The sequence below is a fragment of the Leptonychotes weddellii genome, chromosome 4, assembly GCF_054177405.1.
Source record: "Leptonychotes weddellii isolate Sample4059 chromosome 4, ASM5417740v2, whole genome shotgun sequence".
Taxonomy (NCBI): domain Eukaryota; kingdom Metazoa; phylum Chordata; class Mammalia; order Carnivora; family Phocidae; genus Leptonychotes; species Leptonychotes weddellii.
The window spans coordinates 103,134,820-103,157,678 of NC_138372.1; the positions used below are offsets into that span (position 1 = coordinate 103,134,820).

General features: G+C 41.6%; 1 protein-coding gene across 2 annotated transcripts in view; it reads left to right on the forward strand.

Moving 5' to 3' along the window:
- The first annotated feature begins 911 nt into the window (after positions 1–911).
- The window catches only part of XKR4 (XK related 4), a 417,069-nt gene continuing 395,121 nt past the window's right edge, over positions 912–22,859 (forward strand). For both annotated transcript variants that reach the window (XR_014144174.1, XM_081816001.1), the window contains exon 1: positions 912–1,794. Coding sequence is in view for 1 of the 2 variants with exons in the window: in XM_081816001.1 (XP_081672127.1) it covers positions 974–1,794 (821 nt within the window). In the remaining variant the exon portion in view is untranslated. The remainder of the gene's footprint in view (positions 1,795–22,859) is intronic.

Below are 22,859 nucleotides of genomic sequence, written 5' to 3' on the forward strand. Positions count from 1 at the left end.
CGCTCCGCTCGGTGCCTTTGCGGGCCCTGCACGCCGTCTCCCTCCCCAACTCTTCCAAGGCCGGGCACACCCACTGCCGCTGCCAGCGTTCGGGGCCCAGGCGTCCGAGTTAAAACCCCGTTTCCCAACCGTCGCCAGCTCTAGCCCTTCTCCAGGTACCCGCAGATCAGAACGGAATACAAAGAGGCCTGCGCTCCCTGTCCTCGCTACCGCCACACCCGCCCGTTCCCACTCTTCGACCTCCGCGAGGGCTGGACGCCGGGATCCCTCCTCTCTGCGCCCTCCTGCCCCTCCCCCTGTGTCATAAAATCCACCCAGCTTTCCCCGAAATCCCGTGGGCTGGGGCCCTCGACCGTCCCCCTCCGGCCTCTCGGCCGCCGCTCTCGGCCCCCGGGACCGGCCGGCCGCCCACCCCCACTGCAGCCGCGCGTCTTGGTCCCGGCCCCTCCTCCGGGGCCCTCCTCCTCTCTCGCCCCTCCCGAGCCGGGGTGGGAGCGGCGGCAGCTGGAAGAGAAGGGATGAGGTCATCCTCTCCCTCGGAGTCAGCTGGTGGAGGAGAGGAAGCGGGAGGAGGGAGCGCGCGCGAGGGGAGGAGAGGAATGTGCAGGTCCGAGGAGCGCCGCGGCGGCCGCTGCTGCTCCTGCTGCTGGCGGCGGCGGCAGCTCGGGCGGCAGCCGCGGGGCTGGGACGGCGAGAAGCGCGGGCGGCTGGCAGGGGCGCGCGCGGGGCGCCGCGAGCAGCTTGGCTCCGCGCAGGCAGCCAGGCGGCGCTCCTGCCGGCCCCAGGCGCGCCGCTAGCCCGGCCCAGCGCCCAGCCCGGCGGGCGGCGGCGGGCGAGCCGGCGCAGGAGCGGGAGGAGGGGGAGCCGCGCCGCCAGGGAGGGAAGCCGGGGCGAGGCGAGGAGGTGGCGGGAGGAGGAGACAGCGGGGAAAGGTGTCAGATAAAGGAGGGCTCTCCTCCGGTTTGGAGGCATCATGGCCGCTAAGTCAGACGGGAGGCTGAAAATGAAGAAGAGCAGCGACGTGGCGTTCACCCCGCTGCAGAATTCGGACCACTCGGGCTCGGTGCAGGGATTGGCTCCGGGCTTGCCGTCGGGGTCGGGAGCCGAGGACGAGGAGGCGGCCGGGGGCGGCTGCTGCCCGGACGGCGGCGGCTGCTCGCGCTGCTGCTGCTGCTGCGCCGGGAGCGGCGGCTCGGGCGGCGGCTCCGGGGGCTTGGGCGGCCCGGGCGGCGGCGTTGGCGGCCCGGGCGGCAGCGGGGCGGGCTCGGCGGCGCTGTGCCTGCGCCTGGGCAGGGAGCAGCGGCGCTACTCGCTGTGGGACTGCCTCTGGATCCTGGCCGCCGTGGCCGTGTACTTCGCGGACGTGGGCACGGATATCTGGCTCGCCGTGGACTACTACTTGCGCGGCCAGCGCTGGTGGTTCGGGCTCACGCTCTTCTTCGTGGTGCTCGGCTCGCTCTCGGTGCAAGTGTTCAGCTTCCGCTGGTTTGTTCACGATTTCAGCACCGAGGACAGCGCCACGACCACAGCCGCCTCCAGCTGCCCGCAGCCTGGAGCCGATTGCAAGACGGTGGCCAGCAGTGGGTCTGCAGCCGCGGAAGGCGAGGCTCGTCCTTCCACGCCGCAAAGGCAAGCATCCAACGCCAGTAAGAGCAACATCGCCGCCACCAACAGCGGCAGCAACAGTAGCGGGGCCACCCGGGCCAGCGGCAAACACAGGTCTGCGTCCTGCTCCTTCTGCATCTGGCTCCTGCAGTCACTCATCCACATCTTGCAGCTCGGGCAAATCTGGAGGTACCGTATCAGGGGTGGGGAAGAGGGAGTTCTGCTGCTGCTACTACATCATCGCTGCTTTGCTTTTGCACGGAAATTGTTTAGCGTTGCTCTGGTAGTAACCCTAGGCACACTCTTTCAGTTTTCTTCTTCTTTTTCTTAAACTGGGCTTTGCATTTTTAAGATTTGTGATCACAACCTAGGGTGGGAGGGAAGTGAGAAACAAGGGACAGGCAGCAAAGTGGTTTTGATCAACCTATCCCTTCTGTGTTCCCACTCTGCTTCACTAGCTTCTCTATGTTTATATGCTACCCCCTCCCCATTTTTAGTGATATCGTCTCAGTGAGTAGGAGAGGATTCCTGTCACATCTTCTAAAAATCCTTTTTTATTATGTTCAATTCAAAGGTGTATATTGCAATTTGGATGGCTTCTTTTGTTCCCTGTTGCTAATTCTAGTTATATGGGAATTCTTAGTGCTGCGAAGTACCCACCTTGTAATTCTCACTATTGGAGATGGCTTGTCTTTTTCTCGGAGAATACCTATACCTATATCTCTATCTATAATCTGTATTTATATCTATCTCCAAATATGAGTAAGTACACTTTATGGGGCCCAGACTTACTTTTATGATGCACTTTCTGATTATCTTGCACTATCCCCCTATTCAGAATTCCCACACAACTGAAAACCCTTGGAAAAGGGGTAGTGCGTCTTGTAAACTTTAATCGTACTTGGCATCTTCATTGGTTGCTCTGCTGCTTGTCATCTGATCTACCAAGTCTTTTTACACAGATATCACTTCCACTTAGAAACTGGAACACAAGGCTAAACTCGCTGGGCAGAGGGAGCTGTCATTTGAGCAGTCACTGCCTAGATTTAGGAATATAATGAAACAGTTTTCTCAGAAATAGGTTCCTCCAACTTTTATGTGTTTTTAATAGCTTTTTGAAGCAATATTTTACACCTACAAAAATTCTTTGTATTGAAGCCCTTAGATGTTAACTTTCCAGAGCTTTTTGGGTTTCCAATGACTTAATAAGTGTGTAGTTTAAGTAAAATGAGAAAACTTCCTAATAAGTGCACCAATGTGGGGCTATATGCTGCTAGGCCGGTGTCCAATTCAATTTCATTTGTAGTTACCTTTGTGATAAAGACATTAGAAATCATTAACTCTGCTGAGGTATCCCATGTGGAAACGACTCAGAGAATTTGTGGAATGGGATTAAATACTTCTTTTATTTGTGGTGAACAGTAGTGTTTTTCTTGAGAAGAGCAAATGTGGTTATTTTGCAACCTTTCCTGGGACCACTGCTTTGTAAAGCAGGGTAAACATTGCCATAGACAGTGACCCTTCAAACTGTGAAACTTTTTTTTCAAACAGATACTTTCTGGAAAAGGGGTATATGATATGCAGTCAGACAAGTTGATGTTGGAAAACTCTATGTTTTGGACTCAAAGGACTTTGAAATATCAGTTAAATGTGATAGCTGTTATGTTCCATGAATGACTATTATGAATACTTACAGCTTGATGCCCTTATTCAAGTTTGAGGAAGAACTCAAATGTTTATGTTAATTGCTGAAATTGTTTAGTGGCTAGGTGCATATGATTAGTAGTTTTAATCTGATAATGTGGAAAATGAAGCTTAGCATTCCATTTGTTAACTTTTGCAAACTTTATGCAGGATTTGAAAATCACTTATTTTTAATCACCTTTAAAATGTCTACATTTATGTAAATAATGCAAACACTTCTCAATATATTAACTGAAGAACTATCCATTGATACCTTCTGAACAATATCATATCAAATTGTGTGAACTGAAAAAATAATTTTAATTATCGTTGTATTTACTAGACCTTCTAAACCGAGCATTTTCCCAGTGGAAAAATGACATTTAGTTATCTCAGGACAGTTGCATGCAGAAGGAAAAGCACAGGCTGTCCGACAAATGCATTAACCAACCCAACCCTTGGAGAAACTGTGGTCACACATGACCCCTCTTTCTCAAGTATTTCTACAATGTTTTCCTTAGAGGTTTTGAAGTTTTTCCTGCTAATGCATGGTTGTCTGGGAGGAAGTATTGTTGAAAGTATTTTCAGATACTTGTATATTTTCAGAATAATGTGCTCCATATGTAAGTCTGAATTATCTAACTGTTCTTGGGCTCTAGTTAAGATATTTGGAGGCTAGTGGGGTAACTTGGTGGAAGTATGATCTAAGACTCAGCCTCACTTTCTCTTTATGAAGTATGTTTAAACAAATGAACAAACAAACTTTAGGCTAATGTAGGACATGGGAAAGGGATCAGAAAGTTCATGGAATTCAGTTGCATTCTGAATTGTTTCAGCTTCTCCGAGTGTGGAATATTGGAATGGAACTTTGCATAGCAGATGCATCTTTGAGATAATAAGCTGGTGAAATGCAGTTCATCTCAGATTATTGTATCAGACTGTTATCTTAGGCCATTAGGATGCTTTAAATTAGGAGCATCCCTCTGCTTCTTCTAGCTTTTCTTTTCCATGCACTATACACAAAGGTTGCAGAAACACCAAGGTAATGATTGGTTCAAAGCTCAGAGGTCATTATTCATGTTTTAACATGCTACTTTTTAAGATCAATAAAATAGATTTTAGCTAGGTTGGTAACTTTTCCTTGTATTCCCATGAAATTCTAGTTATTTTAGGTAAGGGCAAGATTCTAAAAGCTTTTGGTAGATACAAGCCTTTGAAATAACATCAAAGTGTTTGCTTGTTCAGAAATAGCTATTTGAAACATTTTGGGCAAGATTTGAATGTATTTATACACTTATTACAAATGCAACTGCTGAAAGCAATGGTACATATTCATTTTAATTAAAGTTTACTAATGGGAAATTAATGGCAGCTTTTAAGGTCACAGGAGTTGATTCTGAGAAAGAGCCATTTGAAATAATGAAGTGAACTTTCGCTACCATGTGAAAAGAGCAATTATGACTTTAAAGGAAATGTGCCTGCAAATGAATAAGTACTTTTTTTTCTTGTTCATTTCATATGATTCCAGAAGTTACTAAGAGGGCAGTTCAGCCAGGGGGAATCTCAAATGCCCCATCAGAACAATTTTTAGTTTTCATACTGATGATCAATTATATCTAGATGCTTTCTTCCTTCAGAATTTATGACTCACTCTTAAAATTCTACCTTAATTTTTCCTGTGTATGTATGATATGTACATATTTGGTTGTCTTCTAAATGCAAGTAGGCATATTGCAAACAATAAGTCAGTGAGTCAGTGGATGGTAGAATAGAGAGTACTTTTACTGTTTTACTATTTTGGTTTTTGTTTCTGAATATCTATCATGAGAGTCCCATGGAGAAGACCTGGTGAAAGAACATTTCTGCTTTTCTCATGCTTGATAGTCCACAAGGTCTAACATGTGTTCCCTATTCAAATAAATTGGAAAATGGCAGGTTAAATGGAGTTAAACAACTCTCTCTCCAGCAGGACTTCTCAGAGCCTTTAATAAGCTAGTGTGTGCAGTTACCAATAACTTTTTAAGGGTAACTTATTCAATACTCTTGTGATGATGTGGCACCCAGGGCACTTTGAGAAACATTGTTCTAAGTCATTCTTAAACCTGGCCAAACAAGAACAACAATAATAGCAATTTTATATGGCACTTAAAAAATTTATAAATGTTTTTATACTCTTTATCTCATCTAAGCTTTACAGTAACCCAAGAGAAAATCATTAGTATCTCTCTATATATGAGAAAACTGGCTCAGGGAGGTTCATTAACTGGCACAAAATTCCCTGCCTATTATGTGATACAGCTAGGAGTCAAAGCCAGGCCCACCTTACCCTAAAGTTTGTGCTCTTTCTGGATCATTTAGCTTATCTCCAACTGCCAACTTGGATAATAATGACAACAATGTATGAAAAAGACACTTTACCTTCACCAAGAGTGACAAAGTGGGAGAGGGAGCTGCCATTTTGATGGGATAGGAGGTCTGTCCAGTAACATACCAGTAGTCAACTGGCAGAATGAGGACTGGGCCTCAGCTTGTCTGACTCTTAAGGCCGGTGCTCCTCTTACTACACCATGTGGACATGCTGAGCTTGTTGCATTAAATCCCAGCTGAGTAACACGGTCTTGCGGTGGCATTAATGATTAAATGGCGGAATGTAGGTGAATATGTAGAAAGTGCTTTGCAAATGATAAAGAGGTTCTAGAGATCAGGAATGGGTAGGGAAATAGCATCTAGGTTTGACTTCGACTACTGAAAAAATACTTTATTGATTTGGAGTTAGTTCTGAACTCTGGTAAAGGTCAGGCAGGATCGATGGTCACTTTCCTGTATATTTGTGTTCTCTCTACTGCATATTAATTAATTTATTCATTCAACATATAGTGAGTCCCTACTCTATGCAAGGCACTGTGTTAGTTACTAACTACCCCAAGATGGATAAAATACACATCATCTTTCAGGGATTCTACTGTCTGGCGAGGAAGAGGAAAAGTAAACAGACAATTTCAATATAAGGAAATAAGTGCTATGATAGAAATAAGAAACCCAGACCATCTTAGTGATTCAGGTGAAATCCTGGAGAAGGGGATGTTTGATTGAAGGTTTGAATGGTGAGAAAATCTGCTGTCTGAATAAAGTAGGGCATTGGCCTCAGAGCCTTGGATATAACTTTGTGTAAAGGAACAGGGGTGGGCGGGACAAGAAGGAACAAGGCCAGATAAGTGTGTGCTTGGAATAGAGAGGGAGTGAGAGATAGTAGCTAGAGATGAGGAGGGAGAATTCGTTGGGTCTACAAAGAAAGGGATATAGATTTCATTCTGAAAGCATGGAGGAATCCTTGAAGGATTATGAGGGCCAGGGAGGGGAGAAGGGATTGTTAACAAAGTGTTAAAACATTGTTTCATCCAAAGGAATGGGACAAAGTTGAGTTTCAGAGAACAAGCCATCAATTCCTCTCCGATTCAGTGATGTCTTTTCCATTTATTAAAATTCGTTGATTTTAAAAGGATTGAGTTTGGATGTAATTGGGGTGTATCAATAGGCCCAACAAGGTGGGGGAGTGATTTTTCAGAAAAACAGATTGGTTGAAATTTTTCATTGATTTACACTAAAGTAAAATAATTTTATTTTCTTCTACTTTTTGAAGAGATTTTCCTTAGGATACCGTGGTCTTCAGCTTATTGAAATTTAGGTTTCCTGGTCCTTAGAAATTTGTTTTTTCTATTTTTATTAACACTTTTCAATTTTCAGAGGACTTCCATGTCTTTCTTATTTGATCCTCTTTGAAGATTTTTGAGGTAGCACTTCCATTTTGCCAATGTGGAAATTGAGACAGAGAATGTTCAGTGTTTTTCTCTTTAAGTCATAGAGTTCTGCACCGATTCTAGGCTAGAATTCAGTGTTGATGAGGGAGGAGAAAAACAACATGAGAGATGGTTGATGAGATTGGGGATCATTAGGTAGAAGGGAAGGCTGAGAAGTTCAGTGCTGTCTGGTAAGTACGGAAGGGTTGTAATGAGGAGGAGGCATAGGACTTTTGTGTAGGGCCTCTAGGACAAGATGCAGAGGAGTTACAGGAGAGATTTTGAATCAATGTAAGGATGCATTTTTTAACTAGTCAAAGGCATCCAAAGATCAACAGTAATTCCTTAGAAGCAGTGAGTTCCCACCGTTGGAGGGTCTAAGCATAGTTTCGAAAACTGTAGGCAGAGTTGCAGCAGAAAAAACTTATAAGTATCACGCAGAAGGTTGAACTAAAAGATCATCTTCTGGCGTTGAGATTTTATGACAGTTGCCATCATTATATGCTGCTCCAAACATAGTGGACTAATCTTTGCTTTTTCATGGATGAAAGAAGTAGGAGTTTGCTTGAAACCCAGCAGTTATGTTACTTTGAAATCTATTCATTGTTTTATGAACCTGGTGTCTTCACTGGAGAATCATAAATCTATGTAACATCCTTGAGTGCTGGGCTTGGTATTTAAATCTCTGAGTTACCTAACAGATATAAATCCACACAAAACCAGACAGTCCTCTGTGCATTTACTGGGGATTCTGTATGAGTTGGAATAATTTATGCATAAATCTGTGTGGTCGATGTACCTATTTCAATATCTTTGCAATAACTAGTGCAAAAGTTGTATTTTTTCCTTTCACTTGAACTATATCCTGTTTACTTCACAAGGGTGAAAAAAAAATGTTATGCTTGTTACATTCTGATGGACTTTCAGACTTCCTTCACAGAGCAGTTAAAAGTAGTATCTATACAAATGGATGCTATCGTTTTTGAACAGTATCCACAAATCCTTGGGTCAGTAGATTTGAAGGTCTTTGCTCAGTCACTTACAAAAAACTCCTTAATGTTTGAATATCCAAGTACACAACTTGCTATTAAACATGTTCTGTATTTTACAGTTCAGATGAAATTGTCTAGCTATGATATTAAATAGCTCCAATCACTGAGTAACAGGTAAACAGGATGATTCCCCTTTATATGGACTCACTGGCTAATCCAGTGACTTGTTTTAGAATTTGAATGGTGCACTAACTAGGCCTATGGAAGCAAGACTTAGAGATTAGAACTGGATTTAATTGTATTTATATTCTTATGCATTATCAAATATAAGGTGCAGTGTGCTGCTAGTCATGAGAAAGTGCTTATCAGGTAATAATTTTATAAAATAGTTGTAATGTGTTGGTGGATGTCAGGAAAAGAACAAATTCTCTCGAATGATATTGCCTAATTCTTACCACCACCAAGTGACTTCCTTCCAGCTATATCCTGGTGTCACTGGTAATTGATGGCATGGCCAGTCAGGAGGCAAGACCACAGGCAAGTCCTTGTGAAGTTATTCTAGTAGTTGTGGAAATTACATGAATAAGAATACATACTCAGTGAATAAGTGAATATTTACTGACCTGTGAACGAAGCCCAGGCATTATTCTCTCTTCTTTATGAGAAAGGGGCTGAACTTGTTGCTTGTTTGTTTGCTTCTTGAGTTTCTAAGGGTGCAGTGAATCAGAAAGGGTGTTGTAATCTAGAAAAGATACCACCCATTGCCCCAGCTTTTTTTTTTTTTTAGATCACTAGAATTAGGGAAGTGGGGCCAAATTTCACAAAGTACTAGTTCTTCTCTGAGAAAGGTACACCCAGAACCCCAGCTTGACATTCCTGTTCTTGCTGATAGAAAAGTCAGCCTGGGAAAGCTTTGGGATAGATCTTTTTCACTTAATTCTTACCTACACTTGACTGTCTGAGAATATATTTATGTATGGGATGATTTCTGTATTTCTGGTGCTTCTATTTGTCTATGCAAAGCAAATTTGTAGCTTCTGCTCTTACTACTACTACTCCCATCAATACCATAATTCTTATCACCATAAAACAGTAATTACATGTCTTGTATACATGCAGAGCTAATATAGATTGCTGATCGCAAAAGAAACTAAAGAAGGATTAAAATGGAAATAAGTCAGTCTGGAAATTTTCTAGAGGCAATGATCTGAACGACAGCATTAGATCTTTCCCAACCCTAAGATGATGGGTCAATATTAGAACCATCAGGGATGGTTTTTCTTTACAAAGGCAGCTGTCCTTTGGGGAAATGGGCTATGTGAGGAGTTAGAAGAGATGAATTAGCTGCTTGGTAGCTCAGACCCCAGACAGATCCTCTAAGTTCTCTGTTACCTGTGTCAGTCAGCATGATGACACAGCGCAGCTCTTAGGTTCTGACAAAGTTTACATATTCTTTTGGTTTCCCCCTTCTGAGTCTCAATTTTCCATTTGACCAATGATATGATTGGTCAAAAAATAACATTCAAGGTTCTTTCCAGGTCCAAAATGCTGGTTTTGCTCTTATTATAAATTCTATTTGCCCAGTCCCCAGAATATGTGCACCACAGAGTCTGTACATGTTCTTCTAAAGCCATTATTATAGCATTTCTCCAGTTACGTAAGTCAAAGGGCATCTACAAAGGACTTGCCAGAGTTGATAACATTAGTGTCTAAGGTCTAGGAACCGGTATGATTTCATACACGAAGAGAGAATCTTAAGCTTATTTGTGTAATGTAACTTATTTTGTGTCATTTCTGAATTTTAGTTATAATCAAATAACACCATATTCACAAAAACCCATATCTAAGCATTTGAAACTGATGTGGAAAGTGTTCCCTTATCACTAATTCTAAGATATCTACCATGTAGACCTGGGAAGCCAAAATTACCATTTCCATTTCATGTAGTGAGGTATGCACAGCTGGGGTGCTATGATTAGCAAATAAGAACAATGCTTCACGGGCTTAAAAAGAGCTATCCATTATGTCAATGAGAAGGCTGTTGTCAGAGCGAGGTTTGCTTTAAAATTAAAAGCCTGTCCTGGGTTACACTGTCACTGATTTAGTGTGCTAGAAATTGAATTTAAGCTCTATACAGAGACTGTCTTCAGGTCTGTACTCATTAAGGGATAGGGATATGTTACTCTCTGATGGAACCAGAAAGCAGTGCATTAACCTTTCCTGGATAAGACTTGCCTGGATCTCTAGGATGTTAGACATCTGTCATGAAGCTGAACAATTTTCAAGCCCATGACGACATTTAAGATATTTTTTTTAAAAAATTAAGCATCTATTTTAAAGTGATCTGAAGTATGTCAAACTATTTTTTCATCTTCATGATTCATAAGTAGGCTGTTTGAATCAGTTCTACTTCTTTTGTTTAATTTATGCACATGCCCTGTTTTCCTGTCAGGGGAATCCTTTTATATAAACAGAGCAGTGGGCAGTGTGTGGGGTAGGTGAGGATTAGTCAAATAGAAAATCATGCATATATAGAAAAAGTAGGATCTACAGTGAATACGAGTCTAAAAAGACTTAGGATGACTTTGACTTGGCTTCCCATCAAGTACACCGTATTTAAGAAGGACAAAGTCACCTTTCTGAACCACCAATCTGAGAGATTTCATCCATGTAAAAAGCAGCTGGACTTCTTTCTGAAGCTCAGATAATAGACATGAATAAAGATATAGGAATTCTTTACTTTTCAGGTCTTTTTTCAGTAGCAGAGAGTCAATAATCAAAACAAAGGTAGCCCTTATAGCAGGAACCATAGCAAAATGGTCCTTCATTACTTGCATCTTTAGTTTATGGCCTAGTCACTGTATCAGTGTAACAGTAACAATGAAGAAATGATCATTCAGCAAAGCAGGGGAAAGGATTTGTAAAAGTTTCTTTATTTTGGTAGATTGGCAGCTCATTAATTAATTTCCTACTTTACAAAAGTAAAATTGATAACAATTATTTTTTTAAATGTAGGTCAATTCCAGAAGACTCTCCAAAGAGATTTGCAGTACTTGGATCTGTTTTTTTAATATAAATTAGGAAGTATGTCCCATAGGGTTTCATATTTCCAGGGGATGTGCTATTAAGAGTAGTAGTCACAGATGTCCTATAGGAATTTTGTTGATTTGGCGATGGTTCGGTTTGAAACATTGAGTTCTACCCAGGAACAGGTAATGTGACACTATTCTAAGGAGGGCACAAATAATATCTTTCTTCATACTTTTTTGAAAAGTAGTAAATAGTTATGGTTATTTAAGGGCATAATATCTACCTACTTTAAGATAAAGTTGGAATCATGAAGCACCTGGGTGGCTCACTCAGTTGAGCATCCCACTGTTGGTTTCAGCACAGGTCATGATCTCAGGGTCGTGAGATTGAGCCCACGTCTGGCTCTGCACTGGGCGTAGAACCTGTTTGAGATTCTCTCTCTCCCTCTGCCCCCACTCCCAAAGAAAGAAAGAAAGAAAGGTTGGACTCAAATGAGTGAGGGAGGAAACCTGAAGTTTCTGTCAAGGAAGCATGACCAAATACCCTGGAAACTCACTGAGTTCCATTCTCTGATGGGCTCATAGAGAGATGAAGGTATTGTTGTTAAGGCATGCACTTATTAGCCTGGGAGAGAAAAATTTGGCCATGAGAGAAATGAACAAAAACAGAGAATTTTGTTCCAAAATCAGAGGGTAAAATTTCAATCCTTGGCAGTGTGAATGGGAAAATTGTACTGACATCCATTATAAAACTCATCACAGCAAAGCTGAAAGTGAGGCTTCACTAACCAGACCAAGATTCCATTAGATGAGTTGGTTCTAGGAACAAAGGGGCAAAACTTCAGTTGTGAAAATGCTCAGGTTTAGGTCAACTTGATATTGAGGGCACCAGTGGGGTCAGTAGTCTGGAGGTGTTTGACCTGAGAGTCCTGTGTTAATACACAGATCAGAAGTAGGGAAGAAGTCAGTGGCCATCACAAATGGTAACATAATAAAAACCTGGGAATCCAAGTGAGGGCCAGGAACAAACTTGCTAATAATAGTAAAGGTAAGTGAGAATCTGAAATCAAGGACATCATGAAAGCAAACTGTAACACTGTGCTTCACAATATAAAACTAAAGGGAAATTTGCTTCATTTATGTTCTCATTATATAATTTCTCCCTGGTCAGATATTGAGAGTAAGGCCTGAGCCCGGAGGTCTACTTCTGATCCCAGGGAGGGGAGGGCAAAGAGCTGGGATCGCAGGTAGGTTCTCACTCAGTCACCATTGATATGTGCAAATTCATTAACAGTCCACCGACTAAATCATGACTTGGTCACTGTAATCAGTTGCTGAGAATAGAATGACAAAAATAAGTGACCACTGATAACCTTTTAATCATGGATTCCACAAACATCTGCTTCAGATCATTGTAAGGAACATGTACGAAAAAGAATGTGCTCTCCAAAGGTTTACTGTCTAGGAGAGGAGGCATGTCACGCTCACACCCCAACTCTGTCTGTGACGTGCTAAGAGTGGAGCTATTGGCTTGCAACTCAAGGTGTAGGATCTGCAGCCTGCAGCATCCGCATCTCTCAGAGGTGTCTCAGGGATGCAGAATCTCAGGCTCGCCTCGACCTACTGAATCATGACCTATGGTTGAACAAGATCCCCTGGGGATTAGTACGCACATTGAAGTTTGAGAAGCAGAGGGAGAGCAATTCCTTTCAACAACTGAAATGGTCAAGGAAGGTTACTCAGCTGAATATTAATGGAAGCTATGGTTGATCCAGATGTTTTCACCCAAGTCAGCTCATCAGCTATGAAAGCAAGTGCTGGTGCTTAGAAATGGTGACAGTGGGATCTCCTTATAGACAATGCTATAAGTGAAGATACGAAATCTTCCATCGACAAAGAAAGTAAAAAGTTTTAATAAAATCTTTATTAAAAATCCATTACACTTTTGCTGTTCACAACTGATCTCTAGGAAATTAATTCAGCACATTGATCACCCACCTCTCACAGCTTTATGGGTTTTTTTTTTTTAAGATTTATATATTTATTTGAGAGAGAGAGAGCACACACACATAGGGGGAGGGGCAGAGAGAGAGAATCTTCCAGCAGACTCCCTGCCGAGCACGGAGCCCATCAGGGGACTGGATCTCACAACCCATGAGACTGTGACCTGAGTGAAAACCAAGAATTGGATGCTTAACTGGCTGAGCCACCCAGGTGCCCCTCACAGTTTTATATATTCTCAGGCCTATGACATTCAGTCCTTGGGATGGAGTGGATGAGGTGTGGTGAGAGAGGGAAACAGACAGACACTAAGGGAAGCACTGGATTCAGAGTAAGCAGAAAGAGGAGAGAGAGACAGAAGAGGGAGGCAGGGGGGCAGTTCCGGCCAAGACATAATGATTGCTGACTTTGCTCAGAGACATGGAGCTGGGCTGCTTGTGGTATTCCTTTCTATTCATAAGTTTCTGAAAAAGCAGCAACCATGAGGGTGAGCAAAGGACATCACCCTCACTGGGTGTCAGGACAGTGGAGATGAAAGTCAGGTTCTGTGCATCTCTCACCCCCAGCTTTTAGTCCGATAGATCAAGCAGCCTCTGTAGCTGCAAGGGGAAGGAGGACCTATAGGAGGAATAGAAGAAAATGGAACTAGGCTTCCGAGACTGCAAGACTAGGCCCCAGCTGGGAATTAGCAGGGTATTTTTATAAAATGATATGGAAAGATTTCCAATGACCAACCCGTTCCATGTAGTTCAGCTCCTCCCAGTGACCCCAAGACCCCCAGGGCAGGCTATGTCATGGGAAGATTTCATGCTTTATTATTTGTTATTCTAAGTGAGAAATAGAACAGTCAACATTGTGACAAAATATGTCAGCATCTGCATTGTAGAATAAGAAGATAATGAGAATGTTGCCTTATCAAATGTATATTCGCATAAAGGTATTACTAGTTTCCTTAGTTCACATTCAACAAAATAGAAAAAGGATGATCTTCCCAGAAATGCTCCTTTTCAAAGTAATAGTTTTCTTATTTCCCTTTTGTACAACAGCTGGTTGCTATGCTATCACTTATGTTGCTAGGGCTCCTTCCCCATCTATGTGCTAGAATGTGATTGTTTCCATCAGTGTTCTTAAGTGTTTCCATGGAGAGTTACTAAGTTAATTTTTCTGGGTCTGCGCTACCAGTAGGTATGGTCACCCTGCCAGGCTCTAGACCCGCATAGCTTTTCAATATGGTAGCTGTGAGCTGCACGTGGCTATTGAATATTTGAAATGTGGCTATTCCCCATTGATGTTCGTCGTAAGTGTCAAATACCCTGGGGATTTTGAGGACTTAGTGTGGAAAAAAATAAAAGGGATGATAAACATCTCACTAATAATATCCATATTGATTATATGTTGAACTGATAACATTTTGGATATATTGGGTTAAATAAAATATATTGTTAAAATTAATTTCACCTGTTGCTTTTTACACTTTATAAATGTGACCACCAGAAAATTAAAATAATGTGTGTGGCTTGCATTGTATTTCTGTTGGGCAGAACTGCTCTAGGTAGTGTTCAGAGCTCAATTCCTGAGAAGTAAGAAGAAAATCCTAAGTGAAATATCTCCAAATACTAAGAAAAGAATTTACTAGAAGTTACCAGAGAAAGAGCAGTGGGTTGTTTCACTGCGGAAGCAGGTGACTTAACAGATTTTACAAATAAGATTACCTGCTGGTAAAAACTGACTCTTTGGGAGATAAAAACCCTAATGTGAATAAAGCCCATTGTCTTCCCTGCTTTCTGCTTTGCTTAAGGCCTAGTGACATGCTGTGCTTATTTAGTGGTTTAATAAATAGTATTTGATCATGACAATAAGGACTAAATCTTTGTTAAGTGCTGTTGCAGCTTGCCAAGCACATTGGCTCATATTAAACCATCCAATCTTCTCTTCAGCCTCTCAAGGTAGGTATTATTATTGTTCTCATTTGAAAATGAACTCACTGGGGTTCAGAGGAGGTAGGAGACTGGCCCAAGTGCACACAGCTGCTAACTAGCAAGGATCAGCTCTCACAATCATGACTTCAGCTTTCACATCTTGTGCTCTTTCCGTTATATCTTACTGTTCTTTGATTCATCCAAGAGAATCACTGGGAGGAGTATTTCCTGCCCTCTCAGACTGGCAACTGTGCTGAAACCTGCAATGGGTTCAGTTTTACCATGTCATCCATGGAGATTAGTTAAGACCAGTTTTGCGATTTTGCTCTGACTACCAGGAAAGGTCAGATTTGATTCTTGACTTCTCAACTATAAAATGGTGGGTGTGAGCTACACTAGGTAATTTCTGAAATCCCTTTCAGCTCTGTAATTCTGCGAAACCTGGTACCTATGTGGAGCTTATCAACTCTTTTTTATATACCTTATTGAATACTCAGTGGGAACTAATATTCATGCTTTATTGACCTGGGCTAGGTTTCTGATAAACAACTCCTGAGGTTGATATTTCACACCAACTTCAAAAACAGAGACTATGGATCAATTTTGTCCATAACGTGTCACTTTCATTTGATAACCTACTAGTAAAATACATGTTCTTTCCATTGGGAAATTCATGACACTAAAGAATACTAAGTAGGCTCCAGCCCCGTGTGAATAGTATGTAATTAACCTGTATTTATATCCTCATTTTGCACACAGTCATGCTTTGCATATACCAGCATTCTCCTCCACATATGTTCATGAATTATGAATTCAGCTACAGGCATGCAAGGCAGAACCCCTCTGTCAGTCACATCTCTTTCTCTGAGACCAGTGAGATTTACGTCTATGTGACACGACTTCAAATTGAACTCCTAAGACCTATCTCAAAGGACCAACTCTATAAAAAGTCTAGCATATGCAGTGCCAGAAAATTCATTCTCTAATGCACACAATTCAGAATTTTTAGAATCAGACAGAACTAGTTTTTATAAAGGCAATTCCAAATGCTTATTTCTAAAAACCAAAAACAAAAAACTCCCCTATTTAAAAGACACACCCCTCCTCCCCCCAAGTAGATATGATTTACTTTGGAAGGGCTTGCCAACTGCAGTCTGGTCCTTTTTATAGTTTTTTTTGGGGGTCGGGGGGAACGAAGGTGCTTTTGGGATGTGTGTGTGTGTCATTCAGTGAAAAATATGCAGTATTGTTTTTCTTTTTAGTTCGATGGTATCTTTGCAAAATGTAATTTTTTCCAGAGAGACTGAGCAATTTCCAATTTTTTTTAATGTTCATGACATTAAATGGATTCTGATTTACTGTATCTTTTATCCCAAGTAATATGTTCTAAGAAACATATATATCTACATCATGGTTATTTTTCTCCTGATTTTTTCTATGTTCATACCTGATCATGTGATTATGTAGGTTAGGACATGCTGGAAAGAGCAGAAATAATTTAATAAAACTCAGATGGTCTGGAGTAAAAATGCCTTCATTCATTTAATAAATATTTGTCAAACATTCACTGGGTGCAGGCTCTGTGCCCACCAAGATTCGTGAAAGGCACTCCCTGACTTAAAGGATTTCACTGTCCTGCAATAGAGTCTTTCATTTATAATTGTTTATACCTCAAAGGGTGATACGTCATCAACAATGGCAGGAATAGAATTGTTTGGGAATGAAGATGGAGGACCTCTTTCCAGAAGCTTTCACATGGGAGTAACAATTGAGTAAGACCTAACAGAGTTTCAAGAAGAATGAAAAAAAGGGACAAAGATATTTCATGATGTGTTCTGTAAAGGGCTGAAATAAGAGGTGTGAGCGAAAGACTGTCAACAGATGAGTTTCGAGTTTTGGGCCAAACTAACGTGTTTTCCTGAGGAATCTGGACTTGATTCTGTTGGGGAGTGGAAGCTCAGGGGAACACAGTCAGGGATGTATTTCCAAACGGTTACCTTTTATAAAATAGCATTAAGTCTTGGAAATATTGGAGAAGGAGGTCTCCTGTACTCTTCAGAGGCAGGGAAAAGATATGAATGAGGGTAGACTTGAAACATATTCGGAACTTGAAAATGCTCTATAATGAGGGAATGCAATGAAAGCACTTAAGTGGGTTTGGACAGTTCTCACTGAAGATTCTGATAGTACTGGTAAGAACTCTATTTAATGAGCTATTGGAAAAGGCATAAACATAAACAGAGTTTGGAGCATGTTAAATAAAGATGCTCCGTAAATGCAGACTGGGCAATTAAAAAAGATTTACCAGAGAAAAGCTAAATACAGTATAGTGGATAATTAATGGGCCTTTGACAACTCAGTAATAAGTACCCTGAACTTTTAAAATAGCGCATTAACATCTGTGCATGTCGGAAGGATGGTTTGCATTTACAATCAACACCAGTTAGCTGGGAAATTTCCCCACAGAAGTTAATTAGGGATTCCCAGTACAGGAGCCTGCTGGTTAACCTCCTGAGCCAAAGGTGACCCACCGCTATTCATTCATGGCTTTTTATTGAGCCTAGAAGGAGTTTGGTTATAAATTCCCCTCTCCTTTTCCTCAGCTCCCTTAGCTCTAGACACTATTTTAGCTTTTAGTAGGATTTACCTCTCTTAGTTTAGGAAATGAACTTCTGTTCTCTTTGTAGGTAGGGAAAATCCAACCTGGAAAAGGCCTCTGTAGGTGAGGGAGCATCCCCTGAATGGACTGGGCCATTCATTCTTCATTAAGATATGGTGAACGCTCCACCTTTGGTTCTGAGCTCAATGAAGATTCCTCAGAGGAAGGTACTTTTGAGAGCCAACCAACTTCTTTTATTTCAGTATATCTTAACATATTTAAGCAATTTTTTAATTTTAATTTTTTAGTTAATAGACTTTTTTTTTTTTTACAAGCAGCTTTGGGTTTACAGAAAAATTGAGTGGGCAGTACAGAGTTCTCAGGTATTTCCCCTCACCTCCATCTTTCCTGACACTGACATCATATATTAATATGGTACATCTGATACAATTTGTGGGCCAATACTAATACATTATCATTAGCTAAAGTCTATACTTTACATTAGAGTTTACCCTTTATCTAGTAAATTCTACAGGTTTTGACAAATATATAATGGCATCTATCCACCATTACAGTATGATACAGAATAGTTTCACTGTCCTAAAAATCCCCTGTGCTCCACCTATTCATCCCTGCCTACACCCAGCCCCTGGCAACCACTGATCTTTTTACTCTGTCCTTGGTCTTGCCTTTTCCAGAATGTCCTGTATTTAGAATCATGTAGTACGTTGCCTTTCCAGATTGGCTTCTTTCACTTACAATATACATTTAGGGTTCTTCCCTATGTTTCTGTGACTTGATGGCTTGTTTCTTTCCAGCATTGAGTAATACTGAAGTGTGTAGATGTACCACAATTATTTATTCACCCACCAAAGGACATATTGGTTGCTTCCGAGTTTTGACAATTATGAATAAAGCTGCTATAAACATTTGTGTGCAGGTTTTGTGTAGTTGTGTTTTCACCTCATTTGGGTAAATACCAAGGAGCGCAATTGCTGGGTGTCATGGGAAGAGTGTGTTTAGTTTTATAAGAAATTGCCAAACCGTTTTTTAAGTGGTTGTATCATTTTACATTCCTATGCTTAACAACATTGGAGTACCTACCATGTGCCAAATGCCTCTCATGTAAGGGTACAAAGTGAGTGAGCCAGGACACAAAATGTTATTCTAGAAAGAGTTAAGATACCATGCACTTGTCCAGGTTATAGATAAACTAAAATGTTGGGGTGGTTTACTGATTAGGATCTCTGCTTTATAGTACACAACACATAATGATTCTTAAATGAAAAATGGGTAATATAACAAAAATTTAAATTATAGTAAAATACTACAGTTAATCCAAGGATGCACTTAAACTAGTTTTATAAAATTATTCTGGCTAGACATAGAGATATTGGGTTCTGGTACCAACTCTCTGGTTTCACAGGGATGAAAGAAAAACTGTTGGAACAACACTAGTTTTTGGTTTTGTTTTTTTTTAACGTACCCTTAGGATCAGTGGTTTTCATGGATTTAAAAACTTGCTCAGTAATTTTTTCTTGAAAACTGTAACTGTGAGGTAAATGCTTTCTGTTTTTCAGGAAAAAAATGCACAGTACACACACACACACACACACACACACACCCCTTCTGAAATACTTGGGAGTTGTGCCCAAGACTTGAACAATTACCCTGGGGTAGCTGCAGCTGATTCACTTACCCCTGCTCAGTTTGCCTTTTGCCTCCAATGGACTTGAATGGAAATTGTACACAAATGAATGGTGAAAAATTGTTCTCTCTACCTTTTAAAAGGCCTTGTCAGGATCTTTATTTGAATTGTGATAGTACTGGCAAAGAGTGAGCGAAATTATTTTTGTAATTCTTTTTTATATTTTTATTTACTTTTTTTGGAAATTCTTTAAAGCAGATAATAAATTGAAATTTTTGTTCTCCTTTGTTCAACTAAAGCAGCAAATAAGATCAACATGTTAATCCTATTTAGCCTAAATTATATAATCAGATAATTTTCTTTTTTTCCTCTGTCCTATGTAAAACAACCTGGATATCAGTGTCAAATGTCTTTGCCTTATGCAGAAATATTCATTTCAATACGGGTTCTTAAATTTGTCTCCATATCTCCACCTTTTTGGATTTTTTTTTAATTTATTTTTTATTTATTTATTTTTTTTAAAGATTTTATTTATTTGACAGAGAGAGCACAAGCAGAAGGAGAGAGAGGGAGAAGCAGGCTCCCCGCTGAGCAAGGAGCCTGATGTGGGACTCAATCCCAGGACCCTGGGATCATGACCCGGGCCGAAGGCAGCCGCTTAACCGACTGAGCCACCCAGGCGTCCCACCACCTTTTTGGGTTTTAAAATTGTATACAAATTTTGTGAAACTGAAAATTTTACATGATATGTAAAGACAATTCTAGCAAGACTATCTGGCTGGAAAGGACACTAAAACTTTACTAAGCTCGTTAAACAGCATCAGTCATTCTATCTGCTGAGACCCCTTAGCTTTGAAAAGAATTGAGATGTTTGCTTCTCTGTCTCAAGTATAAATGTAAGCCTGTTGATTAGAATGGGATAATTTGTGAATGGGCAGTGTGTGGGCACTTATTTATTACTTATTTATTTATTTTGTAATTAACAGAGAAATGCTGAAGAATCGCTTTTTCCTGTGCTTGAAAAGAAGAACAAAGTTTCAATCTGATAATAGACATGAAAGCTCTGAAATCTACTGAATTAGGAATAAGGAGAAGATACAAAAACAATAGAAAAAGAAATGGGGTTCACATGAACTCTAGTCTAAATGCTGTGACTTGCAGCAAAGTGCTGTCTTTCTTTCCTTCTGCATAAGAAATAATTAAACCTGCAGTCCTCCCCTGAGACTTTTCCTGTGGTCACATGGGGGCCTCCTAGGGAAGTGAGAGCAAGATGAACTGGAAGGATGGCAGAGGCCAGGAGAGGCAGGTTGTGGATCAGGTGTGTGTAAAAACGCCTCATGAACTCACTTGGGCTCGATATTTATATATTGGCTCACGCTTCGTGATCTCTCCGGCTGTTGGTTTGCAACCCTCTGGAGCTTCCCAGGTGAAATTAAGAATTGGTCCCTGGAACATGAGGAGCAGGGAGAGATGGGAAAAAAGAGGCAGACCACGCCAGATAGGCCAGATAGGTCGGTGGCAGTTTTTATTAGCAGAGGAAACTTGCATACACGAGGCTTGTCTTGTGGCTGCTGCAAGATAAATGGGTCCCTGCACCCCTGTTGCCAAATCTTAAAAGGTTACATAGAGGCCTTAACCAGGTTCAGTTAAGTACGCTGTGAAGGCGTTCTCAACACCGCATCATTATGTCAAGGCTCTGTCCTTGGAGCAGCCTCTGGGAGCCAGAAAGGCAGGCAGAACCCACATTGCAGGGGAAAGGGGCGGGGGTCTTGTCTGGGTCCAGCTCACAGGTCACTGGGCGGTCACGTCTTTTCCATGACCTTCCCCAATGCTTGCTTATTTCAGACTATAGTTATTCCAAGATTGATGCTTGGTTTTATCAACCTCACACTAGTTTCATTTGTAAATTCTGGCCCTTTCTGGAACGTGCACTTTGTGAGAGCAGAACCTGATTTGTTCTCTGCAGCATCCTCAGTGTATAGTATGGTGCCTGGCACATTGTCATTTAATGTATATTTGTTGATTTAATGAATAAAATGAAAATCAGCAAATTCTTAGAGGATTTTATTTTTATTCCAATGAAAGACAGGTATACTCCTTATTTGTATATGTTCTATTTTACTTGTGAATTTAATCCATGGATTAAAAAAGTATAAGATGCCCCAGATATCCCCTTTTGGCATGCCTGGTGCCCTCCCTAGCGACTTTTGCAGTTGACATCAGGCCAGTGGATGGAAGGATGGGATTTCTGCAGAGTCAGGACTGACTTTGACCCCAGGCAAAGTACTGTAGGCACCAGGACCCGAGAGCCTCCGGGCTATAAAGACACTGCATGGTTAAGTTTGCCTGTGGGTTCTCTTTGAGAACTTCTGAGGAATGGCTACCTATTGAGGAACTGTGTGTCTTCCATCCCAGCCCCAGGATGAGCCTGGCCCTTAAAAAAGTAGAAGCTTGGGTCCTGCTGGTTATGCTGCCCCTTCCAGAAAACAGCCTCAGAAACTTGTCTGTCTTTGCATAATAGGTTCCTGCAGTGTGTGTCCCACAGGGGAGATCTCCTGGGGCTTCCTAGTGACAGCCACGGTTTAGGACTCCAGGTGGTCCCATTCTTAATTTGTCTTGTGGAGTAGGAGGGAACAAGAGATACAATTTGCACCATTTCCTTAGACCCTAGCCTACATTTTACACTTAGCAATTCTGATTGAACAAAAACAAATGGCAAGAGTCATCATAATATCACATCATTTTTACCTGCTTGCCTGTCACCGTAAAGTCCATTTATTTGTAGCAATCCCTCGGAGTCTACTTGTTTTTGCCACTCTCTGGAAAATCAGATGAATTCTCGTGTTTTATTTGTGCCCCACCTTCCCGCCCCCTCTCTCTCCCCAGTCTCCCCAGTACTATCACCCTAACCTGCAGATGGTTCCCAAATGCTTCCCCTGACTTACTCCTGCCCAGCTTGCAAGGCTGGGTCTACTTCCCCACAATGACCACAAGCCTTTCTCCAAATGTGATCACTTCTCCAGTGCTCCTTGGTTATGTACTTGCTGTCATTGCCTGTCCCATCACTGTCCCGCCTCCTTAGCATTTCTTATGAAGTGAGCACAAGCTACGTCTGCCTCCCCTTTCCCCAGCCTCTCTTTCCTGTGGAGCACACGGCATACCTCCCCAGGGCGGGGCAAAGGTGCGCCAAGCGGCCCTCCTCCAGACTCGCTTTCAGTTTGGTTCTGAACCCCAAGGCAGCTGCCTGACTTAAACCCCACTGCTCTTAGTGACATTGGCAGTGTAGTAGTGGCCACGATGTGGTGTCTCCTTGTTCTAGTTTGGTTTAGCTTTTATCTTTTTCAAGGCATTCTCACAAACTTTTAAAGCTAAATGTATTTTTTGAAAGATTTTATTTATTTGAGAGAGAGAGAATGAGCGAGATAGAGAGCATGAGCAGGGGGAGGGGCAGAGGGAGAAGGAGAAGCAGACTCCACACTGAGCAGAGAGCCCGATGTGGGGCTCGATCCCAGGACACTGAGATCATGACCTGAACCTAACTGACTGAGCCACCCAGATGCCCTTAGTTATTTGTTTTATCTTGTTT